The sequence below is a fragment of the Phocoena phocoena genome, chromosome 5 (genome assembly GCF_963924675.1).
Source record: "Phocoena phocoena chromosome 5, mPhoPho1.1, whole genome shotgun sequence".
Classification (NCBI taxonomy): domain Eukaryota; kingdom Metazoa; phylum Chordata; class Mammalia; order Artiodactyla; family Phocoenidae; genus Phocoena; species Phocoena phocoena.
The window spans coordinates 52799649-52823600 of NC_089223.1; the positions used below are offsets into that span (position 1 = coordinate 52799649).

At 33.7% G+C, this 23952-nt stretch overlaps 1 protein-coding gene across 3 annotated transcripts in view; it reads right to left on the bottom strand.

Annotated features, from left to right (window-relative positions):
* Positions 1–1951: 1951 nt before the first annotated feature.
* YTHDC1 (YTH N6-methyladenosine RNA binding protein C1) overlaps positions 1952–23952 on the bottom strand; it is a 34474-nt gene continuing 12473 nt past the window's right edge. Inside the window, exons 5-17 of one of the 3 annotated variants that reach the window (XM_065877550.1) lie at positions 20417–20506; positions 19903–19956; positions 19240–19334; positions 17621–17729; positions 17422–17539; positions 11455–11539; positions 10301–10467; positions 7707–7789; positions 6429–6465; positions 6293–6332; positions 6127–6189; positions 4478–4612; positions 1952–2936 (exon numbers count right to left, since the gene is read on the bottom strand). In XM_065877550.1, coding sequence (XP_065733622.1) covers positions 2712–2936; positions 4478–4612; positions 6127–6189; positions 6293–6332; positions 6429–6465; positions 7707–7789; positions 10301–10467; positions 11455–11539; positions 17422–17539; positions 17621–17729; positions 19240–19334; positions 19903–19956; positions 20417–20506 — 1301 coding nt within the window. In that variant the 3' untranslated portion in view covers positions 1952–2711. Of the gene's footprint in view, positions 2937–4477; positions 4613–6126; positions 6190–6292; positions 6357–6428; positions 6466–7706; positions 7790–10300; positions 10468–11454; positions 11540–17421; positions 17540–17620; positions 17730–19239; positions 19335–19902; positions 19957–20416; positions 20507–23952 lie in introns of all 3 variants that reach the window. The other 2 variants (XM_065877549.1, XM_065877551.1) reach the window with 2 other exon arrangements.

Genomic DNA, 23952 nt, shown 5'->3' on the forward strand with positions numbered 1-23952 from the left:
CCCTGAATTTCTAAACTCTGAATAGGGAATTCCCTGGTGTCCAGTGGTTAAGATTTGGTGCTTTCACTGCGGTGGCGGGGTTCAATCCCTGGTCAGGGAACTAAGATCCCATGCTGCCAAAACAAACAAGAAGACAAAAAGAAAACCACTCTGAATAACAATTTTGTTTGACATGAACATGCTGCTGATGTATAGATTTTTACAGTCAATATTGTAGAATACATGGAAGAAACTATGCTTCTCACAATAAGGAAGGCTGTCATAAATGTCTTCAAATAGCTGATCAAAATTTCCATTTTACACTTCTATAATTTGATTTCTTTGCATAGGAAAAAAAATTATCATTCAATCTTTCACATCACGTTCCTCTGTCACTTTTTTCATTCAAAAAAATCATGAGGATAAAAACCAGTTATTGTGAGTAAATCAGCTAATATTAAGTATACATAATAATACGTGATAACATAGTAAATCAATAAATGTTAACCTTTTAGAATAGATTAACTGGATACTAAGCATCTTAACACCTAAAATACAAAGCACACGTTAACATGTGATTGGACACTTCTTTTAATAAGGAAGCTTGAAATGTTTAATATCCTTAGTAGAACCCAGCACCATCATTTAAAATATTTATTATTTTTCTACTTTTTCCAAATGATGAGATGGCTTCTTCAAAAACACCAAACTGGCTGAAATACATGGGTGGAATCTTGGCTCCATCAATTACCACCTTTATAATCTTGAGCAAATTATTAACCTCTTTGGGCCTGTCTCTCCATGTATAAAAATACAGAGTGAGATGCTATATGAAGATGAAGTCAGTACGTGAAAGCACAAAGTGACTTTAAATACAAAGTGCTCAACATGATGTATATTTTATTATTACTATGATTATTTCAGAAAGATGACTTTAATATTACCTACTTATCTCATAAAGTAACATTTTTGGTGATTCCTCTACATTTTAGAAATTCTTCAGACTTTAAGAACTTGAAAAGAAAACCTTAGATATCAACTTGTAAAACATACTGATGAATACAAACAAAATGTCAGTGAAATGACTTACCATATATTACCAACTGGTTTAATCAAAGGCAATGCTGAGTCTAGAACCCAGGTTTCATAATACAGTTAAATGTTCTTTCTTCTCTACCACACTGCACAGATTTAAAATAAATCCTTATGCTTTATTTTTGAAATAGGTAAATATACCTACTAATTGTAAGTGAATGGAAAAATATTCTAAATATCAGTGAGCATATGAAAGCAGTAAACTGATAGTTTTAAATATCCTTCAACAGTGAAGTTCCTGTGTTCTTTAGACTAATATAGAATAAATATAAAACTGTAATCATGATCTGGTACAGAACACAATTATGACAATGTATGAAAACAAAAAAATGTGGTCAAATATCCCAAATATTTAAATATTCAACATAACAAAGGCTAAAACTATAGGTATAACTCAAAATAAAGTACAAAAAAAATCTCTCATAAACTGTATTTTATACAGCTTGTTACTACTGAGAGGGATTGATGATTAACTTGATTAACTTAAAATAAGTAACTATAAGAGAGTTAAATTTTAAAAGTGTATTCTAAAAGTAAAATAGAAAATACCTAAAGTAGCTAACTTATCAAAGTTACACACAAACCAACACAAAACCTGAAAAAACAATCCTATAACCAGAGGAGATCCAAAAATGTTATCAGATGAATACTTAACCAAAATACTAATGAAACTCCACTGTGTACCATTAGTTCTTATATTAGAAATAAAAGTAAGCTTTTAATATAATTGACATAAGTTAATCATTTCTGATAAAATATGCAAAAAGAGACAAATGGGGTTCCCACAATTCCTGAACACAAAGCATTCTTTTATGTCCACTAATATATAAGGAAACAAACTTGCATCCAGACAAGAAAGAAATACAAGACATAAGTGTCAATCTTTACCAATTTATTTTATACAAAACAGTAGCAATGTAGAATATGGGAATTATCTTCCGCTGCCACACACGCAAGTTGTGAACATTCCAAGCCAATGTATACAGTTTGGAGGGGAAGGCTAAACAATAGCATCAACCATGCTACTGAACATGGGAATTTTTTCTCTAAAAAGACTAAAAATTAGATAGCAATGTCTTCTTAATATTGCTGTCATCATTGAAGACGGAAGAAACATAAAAAGTGACTTTAAGATTAAAAAAAAGGAAAAACCAAGAGGCTGCTACAACACTGCCATACAGTCAAACCATCATATTTCAATATTTGCATACTTGATAGCAGCATTATTTTTACTGAACCGTGTGCACCTACATTTAGAAATACATCAAAGCAAAATATTGTGGCAGTCATCCATCAAGATCCAAAAGAAAGAAAACAAAAAATAACTCTATGATGAACATACTATATGTAGGTGAACATTTATGGAGACTGAATCAATATCTACATTCTTGGACTGTTCCATTCTGCCCCAATAAAAGTCTCAACTCAAATTGTCAACTGAGCATTTTTTGGAGGATTTGAGTTTTTCCAGTTCTTATTATACTGCATGCTTGGAACAAAGAGGGTCATAATAAATCCTTCTACACAATGAACTTTAAGTAGACAGTTGAAAATAAATTTACTACTTGTAAACACACACAAAAAGAAAAATACAAGATTCTTTTTATTTTTAAACAATCAGTGCTTCCAAAAGCACATTATCTTCTATATCGACCTCTCTCCCCTCGGTCTCTGTCCCGATCACATAATCGCTCTCTTTCTCTTTCTCTATCACGTCCTCTATCTCGTTCTCTGTCTCTTCTGTTATCTCTAGGGCGGTCTCGCTCTCGCTCCCGATCTCTTTCACGAGGTCTACTTCTCCGACCACTGACAACAGCTTGTGTTCGACGAAGGAAATCATCCACCCTCATATCATAATCATGCTAGAAAAGGTAAGAAATGGGTAAGGTATGTCAAAAATCAAATGGAATTTATGTGCTCCTTCATTGTAGAGAAAGAATCTAAAGAAATGCCCTATTAATTCACAGAATGTAATTTTGACATTGTTTAGAAAAAGGATTTTGATGTCTTACTAATTAGACACCTACAACAGAGGATTATTCAAATCTCATTAAAAAATCACTTCATGCAGTTTTCTATTTAACTTTGATGATTTCTCCATCCAATCCCTTTAGTAAGATTTATGCCACAATAATCAGCTGATGACCATCAACCACATGATCAATAAATACATCAATACATGCTGTCAACTACACTAAATGTCATCAATGTTTTTCTGCAACAGGTGAGCTCTACTTATTTTTCCTCCTTTGAGTCTACAAACTAAACCAAACCAACTCTGCCCTCTAAAGGTGAAATTAAGAATTCTTCCATTCCTGATTTTTTTCAAACTGAATCATTGTTAATGACAATTTGTGGAATTTGACAGAATTTTAAGAAAATATGTACTGCAGTAAGATTGTAGTCTATTCCACACAGAGCTGATAATACACAAAAGGTTGAGGAGGACAACGAAGGGTAAGATAAGCAACTGAGGTGCAAGGTTGTTACCGTGGATATTTCTAAACTTGACCCCTGCTCTAGATTTCTACTCTTAGTTCTCAATTCTTTACTTACTGAAATTGGTCTCTTCAAAAGTCAGCTTAAATATATAGAATATAAGGTTCAAAAACAATTTCACACTACCTTTCACATATAATAAATATGTGAATATTACCTAAGTATGAAATATATACATATATACTAACAAAAAAGCTACAACAGAAATAGAACTTGTTTAAAAGTACATTTTGATAAAACAATCTCAGAAAAACTTCCTTTTTTGAAAATATGATCATTTACAAAAGGCATTTTTAAAAACACAACCCAGGTAGTCAACTAAGATTTCATCATACATATAGGCTGTATATTTCTTCTTCTGTGACTGAAAAAACAAAAAAAACCACTAAAAATTAAAGTCTATTAGTCAATTAGTATTCTCAAATTGTTTAACCGAACATTAAAGATCCTAGTATGACTTTATTTTGAAGGATTAGTATCTTTATGAGGATAAGGAAATAAATGACAGATGAAAGTATCTCAAAGATAGGCTAGGAAACTACTGCTCTGACTGGTCCTCTCAGATATGCATGCTCTTCATCATTTGGGAAGATAAAAGGATGTTTATGTGGCCCAGCACAGAGTCGTGTGTGTGTGTGTGTGTGTGTGTGTGTGTGTGTGTAACATTTAATAAACTCAGCCCAAATACTATACTGAAGACCCAGAAATCTCAAATATAGTCTGCTTAAATAATCAAAGAAACTAGCCAATTTTAATAAAAACAAGTTGTGAATTACTTCAAAAACAGCCTTCAATAAGAATGTGAAACCGTCTACCACTCAACATAATCTGGTATCCCTCACATTCAAATTATCTACAGAATTCTAAGTAGTTCCCTCATACTTCTGCCTTCTCATTCACTTACTACTCGTTTATCTCTGTATCTTGCTTCATGTGGTACTGGGTGATGTCCTGAGTAGGGGGGATGAGCTTGAGGAGGTGGAGCATGGTGCTGATAGTAAGGATGGTGTGGAGGTTGTTCCATTCCAGGATAAGGAGTCTAAAAAAAGAAAACCACTTCCATAAGCATCTACCAAACATCCTTGTAAACAAACCATTCTTAGAATTCCCCTATCCAAACCACCCATCCCAAACAAATAATTTACTCTGTACAAGCCATTTACTTTGATGGCATTAGGATTCATCAAAATACCCTCTTTATTTGCTTGTTGAAAATGTGTGTAATAAACTCTCTAATTATATATCTTCCAAAATTTAACATTTATACATACCATTTACATACTAATAAAAACAGCGAGCCCTCACTACACAGTGATTACTATGAATCAGGCACTGTCCTAAGCACTTTACATGGCTCATTAAATTCTCACAGCAACCCTACAGATAGGTACTATTACATAATCCTAGTTTACAAAAGGGAAACTGAGGCACCAAATGGTTAAGTAACCTGCTTAAGATCACACTGCTAGTAAAGGGGTGGAAGTTAGACACAACATCAGGCATTCTGGCTCTAGAATCAGTCATCTTAACCACTATGTACAAATGTATTCTTAAAAAAAAAACCAAAAAACTCAGGGGCTAATGAACTTTTAAATGCCATTATAAAATAATGGAAAATCAAAGGTATTTCTCCCCCTAATTAGTGCCAAGATAATATTATTAAATATTTTCTTTAATTTTACAGAATCTAAAGGAAAGAAACCTCATAATTCATCTATCTATACAGAGTAACTAAGTGAAACAAAAGTCAGATGGAAATGCCACATTACAGGCAGCATTTAAGATAAAAAAGGTAAGAAACAATCAGTACTTAAACTTCTAAGTTTTTTATTTTTTAGGGATTAATTGCTTCAGCTATCCTCAATACCTTAAGATATATTCTAAGAAGAATACCCAGTTTTCTTAAAGAAAGGAAAAAAAATTAAAGTTTAGGAATAGGGTCTAATTAACCTTATTTAATATAGAGAATTTACTGAATATTAGGTTCAGGCACTATGCTAAACTTAACTTGTATTTTGTATATTTAGCTTCTTGACAATCCTGAGGTTGACATTAAATGATATTAATGACTATTCCATTAAATTTTAAGCCATAAAAGGATAGACATAATGTCCAATTTATTCACCAACATATACCCAGAGCAAGCACAGTGCCTGCAAAGAGTAGGTTCTAAATATTAGTTTGATGAGCCAAAGAATGAATGGATGCTTATCGAGTTTTACAGATAAGGAAAGCTATAAGAAAAAAATATATTATGAAACTTGTCCAAGGTCAGATTTGAGAAGGGAATGTATTTGAACCCCAAAGAGTTTGCACTACTAGCCACTACAATAATAAATCATAATACTCATCAATTAAGCCGGTACTATTAATATAAATCAAATCATTCATTAGCCTTTAGTTTTAAAAACAGCATGCAAGTATATATCACCAAAGATACGTATTTTAAGTCTCCTAATGGGTAACTGTAACAATCATATTCCAAGTAAGCACTTAAAATGTATGGAACTGCAAATGAAGTTAAATAACTTGCAAAAACAGAATAATACAAACCATTCCTTGCCAAGGTGGTGGTGGTCCCATGTTATGAAATTCCCTCACATAATCATTGTAGGACTAAAATGAAAGATGATAATGTTAATAAATAAATAAAACGCCCAGAAGTTATAAATCATATACAGATTTTATGTACATTAAATTTAAAAAGTGAGATGCTTACCCCATTTAAAAACACATCTCGGCGAACTCCTGAAAACCGTCTGTTGGGAATAAGATTTGTGAAACTAAATTCAGGTAATTCATAAACCAGTTCCAAGAATGTAATTCAAAACTAAGCAAGAGTGAACCCAACTTACCTATCTACTTCCTGGTATCGTGGATCCTTTAAATACCCTGTTTAAACATCAAGCATTTTAGTATATCAAATATATGTATTTTATTATGGCATTATAATTAAACCTTCCTTACCACTCAATTCAATTCTTCCCATGAAATAATAGTGATGCTATTATTGTATTATTCCACTTTCAGATCTTCTTCTCAGATTACATGATAAAAGTAACTAAATAACTTACTGATATCACAGAATTATAAACTGCTAGAGAGATTTTCATATGGATCTTCTAAATTCACACCCCACTTCTTGCTAGACAGAAATTTCTTCATGCTGCACCGTAAGGAAGGTAAGGGCAGAGGAATTATCTTGAGGACACCGTAATAGGGCTTCCTTAAAACAAATGTTTACCTCTACCTTGAGTATACACAAGTCTTGCTAAGTCAACCATAGTTTTAAAAAATGCAAACGTACAGGGAGAAAAGCAAAATTAACAAAAGTTGCAAAAATGAAGATATATACATTTTATCAATAAGTGAAAGAACCATGGTAATAAGAGAAATATTCTCCCTCCTTTTCATAAGTACTCAGTAAATTAAAAATGTAAAAGAATCTGAGTGGCCAAGTTACTGGGGAAAAATTTAATTTTACTCTCTGGAATATCCCATTTTGGAGAAGAATGAGGCTTATCAAGCCACTTGCCACATACAGTGCTGTAATACTAACACCAACTTCCAAACTGCCTAATTTTTATACGTGTATCACTGACTGTTTTAAATATCTTCTCTTAAATACACTCTGCCTTTTTCAATTCCAGTAAGGGAAAGACTAACTGAAAAGCTGCTTTTAGATTAAACCAAGCATTCCCCATTCCTCTCTAAAATAATGATGTCAAAAGTATTTTTATTTAGAAAAATACAGCATTATTTCCGTTTCCATTTAAAGCTGTATACACATGAAATACTAAGTATCAAAGGGAATAAAAAGCTTAATACAGTGTAAGATCACTGCTTTCCCTAACTACATTTAATCTTAAAAGCAAAAGTGCAGTTTCCATTTGTGCAATAATGATAAATTAGTAATTTCAGATAATTAACAGATTATGATAATAAGTCACACTAGAATAAACAACCTTAACAAAGAAGAGGAATTACTACGTGATTAATAATTTCCTAAGGTTTAAGTAGTCGCATCCTAAAGTTTTCTCACTTTTAAAACTATAGGGTCATGATAGAAGTTTGTGTTGTTGTTGTTTTTAATAATTTCAAGTCAAATATCTGCAGGATTATAAAATATTAACCTGGTCTCTGATGAAACTCAGGGGCATAGTCAATCCTTGGTTTCTTTCTGCTGTTATGAATATCATAATCTTCTGGTCGACGCCTACACAAATTAGACACATTAGAAATTAAACCAAAAACTGCTGGGAGAACAAACAGCAAAGCAAGTGTTTCTGACAGAAATAGCACACAAAAAAGCTCATTATTTCCTTTAAAATAACACCCTGATTTTTGGTGAGCAAATATCTTAAAATTCCTAAATTCTAATTCCTCAAAGTAATTACTATACACCAATCCTTAGATGTATCGCTGGAATAGATATTCTCTGTAATCCTCATGCTATGACGAGGCACTTGCAAAGAGTCATCTGCTCAAAATACATACATCACATTTTAGTAATCTAAACAAAAGTAAATGAGCTGCCCTCAAACAAATATAAATATCCAGTTTAACAAAACACTTTCCCAAATAAAGTCTCCATTCAGGTAAAAGAAAGGGGAAAAAAAACTATCATCATTACACAACAGGTAACTCTAAAATCTATATATTTAAACGTATTAATGTCATTTTAGGCTAAGTCTAAAGAAAATTAAGAATTTCTTAAATATTTTTCTTCTGCTTTGCACAAAATTACACTTTTCACATGATCATACAGAAAATTTGATAATTAAACGTGACTTTACAGAAAAGTTTTGAAAATCTTAATACTTTGAAAAACCAATTTCTAAAGTTAATAACATTTAGGAATTATGGGAATGTTTTCCAGAGACAATGCCTTAAAATAAAACTGGCACGTAATGGGGCAGAGTTTTAACAGAGTTCATAAAACGAGTTCAAAGTGTATTCTTTAGAAGGTGACAACTTTACTATCTGCAGAGGGCTGCTCTTCACTATCTTCCATAAATCTCAATGGTTAATGTAAATACATCATTAAATACACTTCATTTTACTTAGCATTTAATAAAGAGCTACACAAAAGAAAAACAAAAATCCAAGTTTTTAAGGTAATAATAAATACACCTTTTTACCCTTAATGTAAAAAACTCCATGATAACCTGGTATCACTAGTTTTCCAGCTATTTCTCTGCATATCAACTGTTTTCATTAACTTTTGCAACACAAGTTCACTCAAACTACAAAGCTGCAACAAACCCAAGCCCCCCAACAGAATAAAAACAGTTGCATCTACAATAAATAAGACTAAGAAAATTAAAAGCTGGTTTAAAAAAATAAACATACCGCTTTCTTGTAGTTTGGGGAGTGCATTTACGACCGGTATAAAACATGATAGTAACAGTTCATAAAGTAGTCCAACTACTGACTTTAAGCTGTAAGCCACATACAAATATGGAGGCCCTGGCAGGCTTGAGAGAAGGTGTAGTGTAAGTATAGTTTACAGTCCATTGCAAAACTGAGGTAAAAACTTCACTTGTATGTACTGTATTGCACTGGAAACCTCTTAGCTTAAAACTTCAAAAGACATCTTGGTGCTCAGTCCTTTTAGGCCAAAAATAAGGGGGCTCTGCCAGGTTTCCTCCTACCTACTTGACAGTGTCCTTCTTAAGCTCAAAGAAATGGGGACTCTTGTTGGATTATCTGTACCTACCACAGGATGTTTCCACCAAAAGGAAACTTAACCAAAGGTTTCATCCCATCAACCACACATCCAACAGTCTTTAGCAGAATATTTTAGATTTAGCTGTATGCAAATCTATACAGGGGAAGGTGTTGGGTAGAAGGGCATATATCAGTCCTTTGCAAAGACTTCTCCAATTCTGTAACAAGTTAAACCCCCTTTTCCTGGAAAATGCTGTTTAGTTCATAAGTAGTGATCAATAACCATGGCGATCCTCTAAAAAACACTTTAAGTCCACAGGTACTGCCAGCATCTGGAAAAGCTGTAAACAGACACAGCAACAGCCCTTCTTTTTGGTTTGTTGCCGGGTCTCCCAGGGCCACTTGATCCCCTTTGGAAAGAACCTATTGTTTTCAGAAGCTCAGCAAGATGTGTGAATTCACTGGGTACAAGTTAGACAATATTTGACAATGGGGTTAACACATCACGATGGTAAAATGTGAAACAGTCCCAATAATGCTCCTCTTGAATATCAAAATAACTTAAAATATTTTATCCTCTAAATGAGGCGTCATCTTCTGAAAAAATATTAGTGATCCTTTATAAAAGTCCCATATCTGATAAGGCTTATCCAGAGACACACCTGAAAGAAAAGGCTTTTTACAAAATATTAACAATTTTTGCAAATAAAGACTTCCTCCTCGTCCTCCTTTCTAGCCTGTTCTTAGCAACAAAGGCCTACCTCATTTCAATGGTATACATTGTATTATCAGATTATTATCTAATCTAAACTGGTTATCACTCTTTAGCAGATAATTTTTTCTGCATAAGGAAAGATCCCCATTTTCCTCTTGAAAAATGACTGAGACCAAGGTGACCATGTGAAATCCTCAATGAAGCCACAAACTAGTCCATGCAGCTTGATTTGAGGATTTTCTCTTTCTTCTTTACCGCAGGACAAACTTTTGACGAATCACATTCCTCCATCATGTTATTCTGATACATGTGCCTATTATCAGTCCAAAGAACGTTTCTAACCTTCCCACATCCCGGACTGGTTCTCGACGGGATGGACGTCCTCTTGACCGGGGCTGAGAATGCATTCTTCTCTTGTGACGCATTTTATGAATGACCTGATACAAGTCAATACTTTCATCAGGGGGAAATAGAAGACAAAGCTGGGTTCCACATTCAAGTTCAATTTCCTAGAATAGGAAAGTAGTAATTTACAAGATGAAAAAAAAGGAGAAACTTTCAATAGACTTGTATTTTCCTGATGTACAAGAACAAAAACAGATTGACTTGGAGGCTTCCTTCCCAAGGCTGATGATCGTATGAGATTCCGATAAATTTCCTTGAAAGGTTTCTAAAAAACCTTTAAAAGTGTTTCACGTATTTATATAAGGGGAAAAATTAAAAGTGTAGAATCTCCAACGTTAACTACACAAAAAATTCTGTGACAATCTCCCTCTGCAACAAAGGAATATTTCTTTGTGCAAAACACAGAAGTATCAGGACAAAGTCATCCATCTCAATACAGTGGAGGAAAAACGTGTTAGTGTGTCAACAATTTTCATAATAATAAATTGCTAAATGCACTTAAATACATTATATTAACTAGAAAAATAGACTAAATCTACAGACTTTTTAAAATTAAGTTTTATTTTCAATTACCAATATTTTCACTTAGGAGCAATGAAAACCTGGTTCAAAATTACATGTAGAAACCGTAAGGTTCACAGGTTTGGGTTTAAGTCACGGCACACTTTTAATTTCATTTGCAGATTTGAAAACCTGACTACACATACTCATCTCCTTTTCATAAAGCTTCCTTCTACTCAGAAAACTTCAGCAAAGACATTAAATGGCATTTCTAAAATATATTATACAAAGTTCAGAATCTGTCAAACAGTAATAACATAATGAAAAAGCATGTAAAAATCATGCCAATTCTCTTTGAAAACTTTTCCTTCAATTGTATTAATGAAGTACTATATAAAGCTACCTTTCAACATTAACAGAAGTCAGATTAATCAATCAAAATCACAGTAATCACAAACTCCAAATAAGAATATTTTCCCTTAATCTTTCCCACAAATTCAATCAAAAATGGTTTTAAAATATCCTTCAACAAAGATCTCTAAAAGTGTTGATTAAATATGTTTTTTAAAGAATCAATTAAAACAACAAACCTGTCCATCACGTCCGATCTTTACTGGCTTATGTTCATTCCAAGGATTGGTGAGATGAGCCGACTTAGTGAAGGGTAATTCACGCCTAAATACAAAGTAATATTAATTATATTACTTTGCAGAATCCTTATACTACTTTAGTAGTGAATTCCTATGTTAATCATGATTTAAATATGACTAAAATTTAAGACTGATAGAGCTTATTCCCCAGAAAAGGAGCCCCCTTCAGACACACTCTTTCCACATTCTCAGATGTTCTCAAAATTTTAAAAAGCTAAACAATACGCTTAAGATAATGAGCTTGAAACCAAGACAGTTTGGGGTTTAATCCCAGCTATCTCTCAGCTTCTCTGAGCCTGAGTTTCTTCATCTTATAAACAAGGATATCACCACCTTCTTCATACTTGTTTTAAGCAGTCTGCATATGAAATAACATATCAAATGTTTAGCATATTTCTTGCTTCTGTGTACTAAAAATCTTGTTTTTTTTTAAAATAAATTTATTTTTTTTTTTGGCTGCGTTGGGTCTTTGTTGCTGCGCGCGGGCTTTTCTCTAGTTGTGGTGAGTGGGGGCTACTGTTCGTTGCCATGAGCGGGCTTCTCAATGCGGTGGCCTCTCTCATTGTGGAGCACAGGCTCTAGGCATGCGGGCTTCAGTAGTTGTAGCGCACAGGCTTAGTTGCTCCACGGCATGTGGGATCTTCCCGGTCCAGGGCTCAAACCCATGTCCCCTGCATCGGCAGGTGGATTCTCAACCACTGCGTAACCAGGGAAGCCCCTAAAAATCTTGTATTTTTAAATAACTGATCACAAAGAGATGAAGCTTAACCAGGCAGTTAATACCAAATGAAAATACATGCCCCCTATCCTTGGTTCAGGGCTGCTTTCCCAGATTCAAATGTCCTCCCTCCTTTTGATAAGGCAATACTCCCCACCACACATGGAATGGCTCTTGACAACACAAATGTTTTTATTCATAAATTCCTATATTTGCATGTATTAATTATGCCCTTCACTTACACTACAGTGCTATACCTAAATAATTTAAACAAACTCTGGCTCTAAGCTGAGCCATAGGATAAAATGGTCTCACCAAGTTAAAAAAAGATACCCATAAGTACTTGTCAAAAAAAAAATCGAAAATTAACATCATTCAATAAGGTTTCATCTATTTGTGCATAAAGTAATACCAAATTAAATAAATGCTTTAATTAAAGATTATATATATATATACATATATACAATATAAATGATACTGCTCAAAACACATACAAAGATGAATAAAATAAAGAGCTTGCATTCCTAACCTTTCTTCCACAGCTTTTATCAGAGAGTAAACAAGCACACACAATTATTTTGTAAAAGAATGGGTACCATAAATAGAGTACAGAAGTTTTGTTTTCAATGTGCATGGTCATATCTATTTTGGAAAGAAAGAAAAAACAATCAGAAAATGCTTCCTGGAAAAGGTGGCATATGGGATAAGCCTGAAAGAAAAATGACTCAGGAAAAGCCGTATGTAGAGAGGTAAGGCAGGGTTACATTTGAAGCAATGAAAAGGACCTGAGCAAAGACATAATGGAGAAGAAACAATACAAGCAAATAACCTGGTCCAGTGGACCAGCTATATAACCATTTATTCTAACCTTATGTGAATTTTCTTAAAGATGAATATTAAACTCCCAAATTTTACACAACTATTTTTAAACCTCAGAAAATATTTCGACATTTACAGGAAAAGAGAAGTATATCTAAAATTAAAGTATCAAGGTGGCATGATCTGTGGTGGTGGTGATGTGAATGTATGGGAGAAATGGGCAGAGTGTACAGAAATGCCTACTAGGTACTACTACTGGATTCCTCACCTTAAAGACATCTTACCTCACACATCAAGAGTGGTTCAATAGTGTATATACATACATAAAAATATGTGTGTATGTATCTACATACACACACACACACACACACACACACACACACACACCCTTTACAGGGAAGGCAGGGGGAAAGAGACTATCATTAAGCTAGAATAAGTCCATACCAAAAGCCTAGAATATCCAGATGCAGATCTATAGTTAAAACTGTACTTTAATAGCTTCTCAGATTTTTCCTCTCAGTTGCCAGTTAAAAAAAGGTTACGGAAAGGAATAAATAACCTACAACTACGAATGTGTAGGACGGTTACAAATTATTATTGTACAGTTACCACTGTTATTTAAACATTAGCAATGGAATACCCTAGGTCCAAAAAAAAGGCATATGTTGAGCTGTTTGAGTCACTTAGGGTTAAAATTCTTTGGTGGCACTGGTTCTAACTAGATTCTAGAGACCTCTGCCCACTGTTTTGACAAATTAATCCCAGACTGAAAAGCACAGAGAACTATGAGGCCTTAGGAAAAACAGGGCTTAGATTAAGACTAAGAGAAACTGCACATCTGTGGTCATCACAATTATAGAGCAGGCATCCTAAAAATCAGCTTTTGAGCAGACATGTAATGAAAAAGCCTAGAGATGACTGTCTTTACTGTGAGTACCCTAGGTAACATGGCAGTGATTCTCTGACTTAAGGAGCTTAGAAAATGGGGCATATTTAACAAAAGAACATGAAACTGTACAGAGGCTCTTACGTACTGACAGCTGTTTTGGTCATTAAAACTAAAAGGAATAATATCGAGAAACCATGAAAGAAAAGAGAAATGGGTTATCTGGAACGGACAAGAAAGAGGTGAGGTTAAAATACAATATAGTCAGTAGATTTAATTCTGGTTGAATGACATTCTATAGATTTTAGCCTTACTTTGATCTAACTCCCAGCAGCAACTTAAGTCACTTTTTAATGCCTCCTTTCCTATCTGCTACCATACACCATCTAGTTTTAAACTCCGGTGTGCCTACAGGTTTGAGGTGCATGTAACAATTCTGCATTTTAATAATCAGATACTACTGATGCAGGTGATCCAGGAACCACACCTCAAAAAACTTAGGGCTAGTTATTATTAAATCCAAAAGGTGCTTAAATAAAACTCTAATAACTATCATATCTGAAAAGAAAATATATTAATAGCAGTTACTATTACTGATAGCAAAGCCTTCAGGGTTTATATTTATTAAAGTTTCATCCTTTTAACACTGAAGGTCAAATATAATTCTCATTTCACACAGAAAACTAAGAGTTCAAGTGACTTACTCAAAGAAATGTCAATGTAATAAGAACACATGCCCCCTCAGAACTCTGAAGTATTTTAATATTACTCTTTAACGCACTTATGAGTATTTAAAAATAAAGTTAGTTTTTTTTTTTAATTAAGAATATTCTTTCCAGGTAAACCTAAAACTTACTTAACAATAATAAAAAACATTACTACACAAAATTTTACACAAAATCTTAGCAGAATGGACTATTTGGGTTTGTACCTCTTCTGATGCTAGCTATATATATTTCAAATGAGTTAGTAAAAGAGCCAGTAAGTCAATGAAGAAGAAAATGAAGACGATAATCTGTGAATAAATTAAACTCATCTTCTAAAATTAAGAAACAAATTTCCTTATCAATAATCTGAAAATGAAGGTTCATAAAAGTAACATTCAAAATAAAATTTGCTACCACCAATCTAAAACTGGGTAATTATTTTTCTCCTAAAAAAGCATCACCTCCAAATATTTTCCAGTGACACCAATAATGTTTCTAGTCATTAAACCATAGACTTAACAAATCTCTCCTTTGGCCTTTACAGTTATCCATCCAAAAAATTAAGTAAAAATGTCTATCTCTGCTAAGAAATAACTGGCACCTTGTCTTCCCTATAAACTGCCACCAGATTTTTAAATTTTATAATTTTGATTATGATTTAACTTTAGAAATTAAGAACTATAAATCTATATTTTAAAACCCTGGGTACAGTGGAGTATGGGAATATCATCTATAGTCTCACCACCCTAACAATGCATTCCAACATTATAATTATGTATCCTTTCATTTGTTGTATCTTTCCATGTTATTACATGGACAATTATTTTTGTGTATTACATTTAAGTGACAAACCATAATTTACTTAACCAATTTCCTATGAGAGAATTTAGATTGCTTCTAATTTTTCCCTATAGAAAGTAATGACAGGGGCTTCCCTAGTGGCACAGTGGTTGAGAGTCCCCCTGCCAATGCAGGGGACATGGGTTCGAACCCTGGTCTGGGAAGATCCCACAAGCCGCAGAGGAACTGAGCCCATGCGCCACAACTACTAAGCCTGTGCTCTAGAGCCTGCAAGCCACAGCTACTGAGCCCAAGTGCCACATCTATTGAAATCTGCGCACCTAGAGGCCGCACTTCACGACAAGAGAAACCACCGCAATGAGGAGCCCGCACACCGCAACAAAGAGTAGCCCCTGCTAGCCGCCAACTAGAGAAAGCCCGCCTGCAGCAACGAAGACACAACACAGCCAAATATAAAAATAAATTTATTTAAAAAAAAAAGTAATTACAGGATGAATAATGGTGATATATTTATATGTGCATATAGCTTTTTGCTACTCTATTAAACATCAACCTAATACACTATCTCTACTGTATCACTGCCCATTTTCATAGTTCCTCACTGTCCCACAGCAAAGGTTTATTAACTCCTTAGGCAGGCCCACATTTCTACCCATCTTTGCCTTTTGTTCTTCTCTTTAATGACTATCTGCTTTATTTAAAAGGTGGTTCCCTATCCTATCCACACACCCCACTCACACCCCCCACCCCATGGTTTCTGATTTCATGTCTCTTCTTTGTGCTACTTTGCCTTCTGAATATGAACAGCATTTTTCTTTCTTACCCAATTCCTCTATCCTCATCAAAAATCCACCTAAGCCAACTTAATGATACAAAAAAATCCATATGGTCCCTTTCAGGTAATTCTTATTTAGCTAAAGTTAATTTTACAGGTAGTAGATTCGTGCATGCCATATAAAGTTCACTTAAATAATTAGCTTTTCATATTGTTGAAATAGCTTTCTAAGCCCAAGATGGAGCCACTCCTGTCCAAGGTGCTAAGCCAGCAAACTGAAACTTAGATAACTTTCATGCTCCACTTGACCAGAAATGCAATATATCCAGTCAGTCAATCCCCAAATGCCAAGCCAACTCTGGGCTTCCTCATCCCAAAGAAGGTTGACTGTGTGGTCCCATCTAATCAGATATTTTCTTATTTGTCTGTTTCTTATTCTTTACTATTTATCCTATAAAAGCTTTCTGCCTTCTGCCCCATTTTGCAGTTCTCAACAAGAGACTATCCATTTGCTGAAGTGTTAAGTCTCTCTGTATCATCTAAATTGACTTCTTTAATCATTTTTTTAAAACAATGTACAATCGTTCAGTACGGACAAAAAAAGTGGTAAATAACTCAGATTTCAAAGTAAGTCTACTTTTCTAACAAACATTTAAATCTTAACTACTGCAGTTTCAAAAGGTCACAATGCCAACTAACATGATTTGCTCACTTCCTTAAACACTACTAGTTCACAACTAAATTAGTCACCTCCAAAATGCTCTATTAGCCAAGTCAAAGGGTGACTATTTTCCCACTCCACAGTAATAAAATGGCATGTTAAATCACTAAACATAAACATGTGCTAATAACATAAGCAACTGTCTGATTTGTAAATTTACTGCCATAATACTAATGCAGAGAACAAATGAAATACATAAAACTCTTGACTAAATAAATCTTTGCCCTATGCATTCTACATTACATTATAAAGGTGGTGAACAATACAATCTAAGCATATTAATGTTACTTTTACTTTTAACATTGTTAAATAAACTCTATAGATCCCAATCAGCCTAGGAATGACACCAAAATAAGGGGGAAAATAATTAGAATAATAAATTAAAACTAAATAACTGTGGAGTTTTAACATTATTCTCAACTGGTAGCCCATTCAAAACAAGAGCAACTTTAATTATCTACACTGAAGTGTGTAATTTACCTGCAAATCCAGTCAATTTTAAAGACGCCTCCCAGCATTTTAGCATTCATTCCTGCTGGAAGTACCCAATGTATAGGAGATCCTCCATGGTGTGATTCTGAAGAAAGTCTTGCAAATCCTAGGGGAATAAATCACAACATGATATATAGATGCAAATATAATTAATGTTTTTACATATCCAAATTATTTTTGCTCTTACCTTGAAATTTTCCACTCTCTCTCACAGAAAATATTAAGATAACACTCCTTGCAGATCTGAATGCAGCATTTAATTTCTTCTCATTTACTGGCAGTGTAGACCATACACCCTATATAAATGATGTAAAGATCAAAGATTGAAATTAATGTAAATCTTTTATGTTTCCAATTACATTTGCAGAAGACCAAGGTTACCAATAAGCTATAATGAATAAATGTCCTATTTATTCATAGGACATTTATGAATAATGTATGTCAAAATAATGGAATAATCTATTAAAAACTTGGGAAAAATATGGAGAAAATTACCAACCTTAACAAAATCATTAAAACAACTAGTAAACACACGGGGACAGGGGGCAATCAAATCATATGGGCTAGAATTTTAGATAATAAAAACAATCACCTACAATTTAAAATCAGAACCATTTACTGTGGTAAAAACATTGTGTTTGAAGGTGAATCACAACGTGTACATTTTTTTCTTTAAAAACTGTGACTAACCAAATAATTTAAAATGATCATGTTAATAAATCCATAAGTGAAGAATTTCTGTCAAGTTTCTAGCATTTCTCTCTTCTTTCTATTTAAGTTCAAATTTTCATGTATCAATAGTTTGACTGAAGAGACCTGTGTTTTACGTTGAGCTGGAACATAGTTATTATTTCCAAAGCATTTTAAACAATTCTTTGATCATGAAAGATTAAGAGGCAGCAATGGTAATGTAAACCAGAACCTCTAATTCAGTTTAATCTGCTGATACATACTAGACCTCATTCTCACTAGATGCTTAACTACTTCTGCCTAAATCCACTCCAGCTAAAGAACAGAATAAACTTCCACTATTTAGTGTATTATTCCTTCCATCTGTAAAATTTAGTGGGTAACCCTCAACTTAAGTTAGAAATATAGGATTATTAATATTGACAGAAATACAGTTTAAAAAATGCTTAATTTTAGTTTTAACTTTCTCAAAGTCAGTAGAAACTCTCTTAAAACAAAAATACAAAAATATTAGAATAGTTGGTATAAAAAGTAGATGCATTTTTGTAACAAAAACATTTTTAAAAAAATTAACCTTACGACATCCTATAGCAACTGGGCATATCCCTTTTGTAAAGCCCAGGGTGGGGCTTTAAACTAAAACTAACTCTTCCCTTTTCTTCTAAATCCAAGTGATCTTACTTCTAAAAGTAAAAGAAACTCCCCGGAAAAGAATTCAAGAAAATCTCAAGGTGTAAAACAAGCAGCAATATAAAACAAAACTGGTTAACTAAAAAAACTTTATAAAATTTATTAGTATAATAAACTAGCAATTGAGTATAGAAACACAAAAATCCAAAGAAACACGGCTTTTTCAGTACAACGTATAATTATATATTCTTCAAATATTGAGTATTTTTAATTCTAAACTCATCTTCAAAAGATTTAAAAGAAAACTCAAATTACTACTAGGTTGCCTAACCAGTCAAAAAAGCAGACCCTACATGGCAACTGGACTATGGATCTCTAAAGCTTTAATGAAAATTACAGTATGTCATGTACTCAAGTGATACTCAAGTCTACCTTCACATTTAAATTTTCAAGGTTAGGATATTTCAACAGAACTGATGCTAATACCTTAGCTTTGGCAAGGGACACATTCTCATGGTTGTTACTCTTTATGAGAAAAAATCTCGCATCCTGTAGGACATATTTGAGTTTACTGGTTTGATCTGAAAAAAAGAAATCCAAATTGATTAAACAGAGGCATTATCACACAGAGGGATATAAGTTGTACTAACTGAAATCAGCCCTCCAAAACCCAGCTAAACTTTTAAAATTCATAATCACCCATTCAACCTAGAAAGCTAAGCCACAACACATAATAAAGCAAAGCTAAGAAAGACACCAGCATTTTGCAAGAAGGCAAACCTAATATAGTAATGTTCTAATATATCAGATCCATATTTTTAAGTGTGAAAATGACTATAAATATTATAGATCTTTATCACATTAATCATTTAAAATTTACTAATAGACCATTATGCTACTAAAATATATATACCATCCACTCTGTCCAAAAACTGTTAAGATGTCCTAAAATGTCTGCTACTGTTCTGAAAGATACCCAGTAAGAAGTGAACATGGAGCTCTGTGTAAGACTAAATTATTTTTTTTCCCTTAATGTAATATATCAGAACATTACTACATTAAAACCAACTATTAATGGAGAACCAATAAGGCAAAATAATGACTTTTAAGGAAGCATGCAATGAAAACAATTTCAAATTTAAATGATACCTTTTCGGACAGCACGAACGGAAGATGATAATTTCTCATGCTTCTTTTCTGAACCTGTATTTAGCCAAAGTACATTTGTTCAGATTGAGCTTTAATAGAGATAAGACAAAATTTCTACAGTCTTGTCACATAAAGTTCTCATTCAAGACAAATTATTCTTCCTGGCGCACCCACACACACAAAAAAAAATACTTCTCAATGTGTACGAGTGTTTTGCTTTTTGGGTTGTTTGGATGTTTTTAAAAATATTTGAACAGTTTCTCACTCAGAAAACTAGTCACTGAATCATCATCTTCCAAGAAAAAAAAAAGTGAAATTCCACTTAAGCAGTAACAGAACAGGATTAAAATAATAAGAAAAAGCTTAGTTTCCTCTAGATTTATTACACTGAACATGCCAGAAATCAATACTAATGAATATTAACAAGTTCACGCTAAACTACAGCCTCCACACACTTTTTACAGCAGATTACATTAGAATCAGTCAGATATGATCACAAATAAAATGAGAATACCTGCATATGACTCTGATGCAGAGCTTCCACTTCTATCAAAAACAATAGGAGATATGCCTCTAGCTCTCTTCCTTTCCTTCTTTTTCTCATCTAAAAAAGAATTCAGACAAGATTCTTAAAAACATTACAATATAGGTACCGTTAGTCAAACAAGAATGTATCATCATGCATCTGGATTTTGCATAATCCCTAAGTATTATTCATTACTAATCCTTCCTGACCCCCTCAATTTCCTAAGATATTCCAATTCAGACACTGTTCAAATACTAAGGACATTTTGTTATTTCTCCTACCAACTTTAATCAAATAAAAATACACAGCTATAATTAAGAACTACTTATCCTATATATAAAAGGTCTTAAAGTTCTAAAAGAGAAAAAAATTCTGCAAAGCAAACACAACTTTTCTTTCAATTAAATTTACGGTGTTCCCTTCTATGAACCAAGTACCACTGTTTTAAGTCCTCTTTTTAAAAAGTATACTATCATTCTTCATCACAATTCCAACTCTGATTCTATCTTAGATGTCTGATGAACCCCAGAACCCAAAGCCTTTCAATTTTTTTTTTTTTTTAAATTACACTATAGTAAATTAGCGACTCCCCTCTGGTTGCCACTGCGTGCTTTTGTATCTTCAATTCCATTCTTCCTGACCACTTCCTTCCTGAATTACTGCTTATTTTCAAATTCAATTTAAAATTTATCTCTAAAATCTCAGCGATAGTCTATGTATTTCTATTAAAAAGCTGGGAATCTTCAGTAGACAGAGAGGTTTGCATTACCTATAAGAACCATTTCAGGCTTAATTTGGAAGCATATAAATGAGGGCCTAAAATGGAATTAGACTCTCCTGTATCTGTTGGTATTTTAATTACACCACTATAAGCACCTTTACTTTTCAGCTAGAAGGAATATGATGGGAGAAAATGCATATACTTATTTTTATAAAAGTTAACAGAATGTTGAAAAATAATAATCAATGATCTTTCATACAAACTCCTATTTTAAAAGCTTTAAATAAATTATTTCCCTTAATCCTCATAACAAACTCATGAGATACATAATACCCATTATTCTCATTTACAGAAAAGGAAACCTCAACTTAGTGGTGTGGTCAGGCAACTTGGCTAGGGTCTCACAGTTCCTGAGTGGCAGAACCTAGTTTCTAACTTGAAAGTACAAGCCATGAGCAAGAGAATAGAAAAGATATTTTACTTCTATTCTTGAAAGGGGATTCTAGGTTTAAACTAGTTTAAGATGGAAAACTCCAAGGACAAAAGTTCCTTTTCTTTTAGTTTAAGCATTTTTCCCTTTGTAATTTACTACTAATTCCTTCTGCAAATAGATGTTAACAAGAAGCTTGTAAATGATGCTGATTTTCCTAACTTAAGGCAAAAAGGAAAGGCAAAGCAGTACATATTGGCACAACTTCAAAGCCAGGCCCATTTAAAGCTAGCAACTTGGGAACATAATGAAATTTATATAACTAGCTACAGAGAAAAGCATTTATTTACAGGCTTGTTGGCCTTGAATGATACCTGACCTTTAAGTTTTAAAATCCTCTCCCTCAGGGTAAACTATAAGACTTCAAGAGAATAGACTGAAGCCTTTTAGTATAAAATGACTGAGAATCTCGCCCAAACAGATAACAGGAGTTTTTGTCATATCCCAAATCGCTTTCTCATCTATGTCTGTTTTGTTCACTGACTACACATTCTTATATAGTGTTTGGCACACAGAAGGAACTGAATTCACTGAATCAATGAGTATGACATGTACATGAAAGAGATTAGAAAAATAACTGTTTAAAAAATTTATTTTAATTATTTCTTTCAAAAATTCTAGCATGTTTCTTTTATTCTTTTCCTCTTTGAACAGTTAGGGATCTAAGCATTATAAATTGTTGACAAAGGTAATACATCTCTTCCTGCTGTTTAAAAATAATACTTTACGGTTCTAAGTACTAAAAGAATCTCTCACCAAGATGATGCAGGGACTTCCCGGGTGGTGGAGTGGTTAATAATCCACCTGCCAGTGCAGGGGACACGGGTTCAAGCCCTGGTCCGGTAAGATCCCACATGCCGCGGAGCTACTAAGCCCATGCGCCACAACCACTGAGGCTGCGCTCTAGAACCCGTGCACCACCGAGCTCACTTGCCTAGAGCCCGTGCCCCACAAAAGGAGAAGCCACCACAACGAGAAGCCCATGCACTGCAATGAAGAGCAGTCCCTGCTCGCAGCAACTAGAGAAAGCCCGCGCACAGCAATGAAGACCCAACACAGCCAAAAATAAATAAATAAATTTATTTTTAAAAAAAAAGATGCAGGAAATATAATAGAAGCAGAAGTAAGATCTCGCCCAACAATTTTTATGTAATGTTAAATACAGCATTACCATGAAAAATCTCCAAGAATTTATTATCTTTTTTGTATAAATAATCTTCACTGCTCTTAAGTTTATGATCTCCTCTCCCGACTATTATTCTCAGGTCAAAAAAACAATTGAGGGCTTCCCTGGTGGCGAGTGGTTGAGAGTCCGCCTGCTGATGCAGGGAACAGGTTCGTGCCCTGGTCCGGGAAGATCCCACATGCCACGGAGCAGCTGGGCCCGTGAGCCATGGCCGCTAAGCCTGCACGTCCGGAGCCTGCGCTCCGCAACAGGAGAGGCCACAACAGCCAGAGGGCCGCGTACCGCAAAAAAAAAAAAAGAAAGTCATCTAACAAATAAACCTTTAACAACCACCAAGTGTGTCACTTTTATAAGGAAATTACTGAAATTTTGAGAAAAAATAAGGTAAAATAAACTGGAATCTAAAAAATTCAAGACACAAAAACTAAACTGTGATCCCTTGTATTTAAAAATCTTTAAAAACATTTTTTACCTCTGGTGGAGTTCCAGATCCACCCCGTTTTTCTCTCACACATTATTACAAAGAGAAACCACTCCAAAATAAAAATAATAATGTCCTGCATACTAAATACAGTCTTTAAAAAATGTTCCACATAAGAGCTCTTCCAAAGAAAAGCCACAAATTTTCCTTTAATATGGAAAGTAAGAGTTCCAGGCAGGTATCTCTTTTATAACAGTAAGTCTCTTAACAGTTTTAATATCCAGGTTTTATAAAACTATTGCCTACCATTCAATCTGAAATGTCTAATCCACAAAAAACATAAAGTATGAATAAGTATCTTGTTAAGTATCAGCATCTAGGAACTTATTAAAAATATAAATTATTTCAGGCCCTACGTATTTATATGTCTCCCTCGTTTGACTTAAACAGGATAAACGTTCAAGTCTAAGAAATATCGTTCTTAACAGGGACACCAAAAAGAAGATTCCTATAATAAAATGTTCCCTACTTTTACAGGTTTGACACATTCTCCACAATAAATGAACATTCATTCATATTGCCAATGCAATTTTTGTTCTCTATCCATTATCATAAATTACAAAACGTATATCCCATCAGTTTGCAAAAAGTATTATGGGATAGTAGAATTAAAGATTCCACAAGTTTTTTTTTTATATCAAACCCA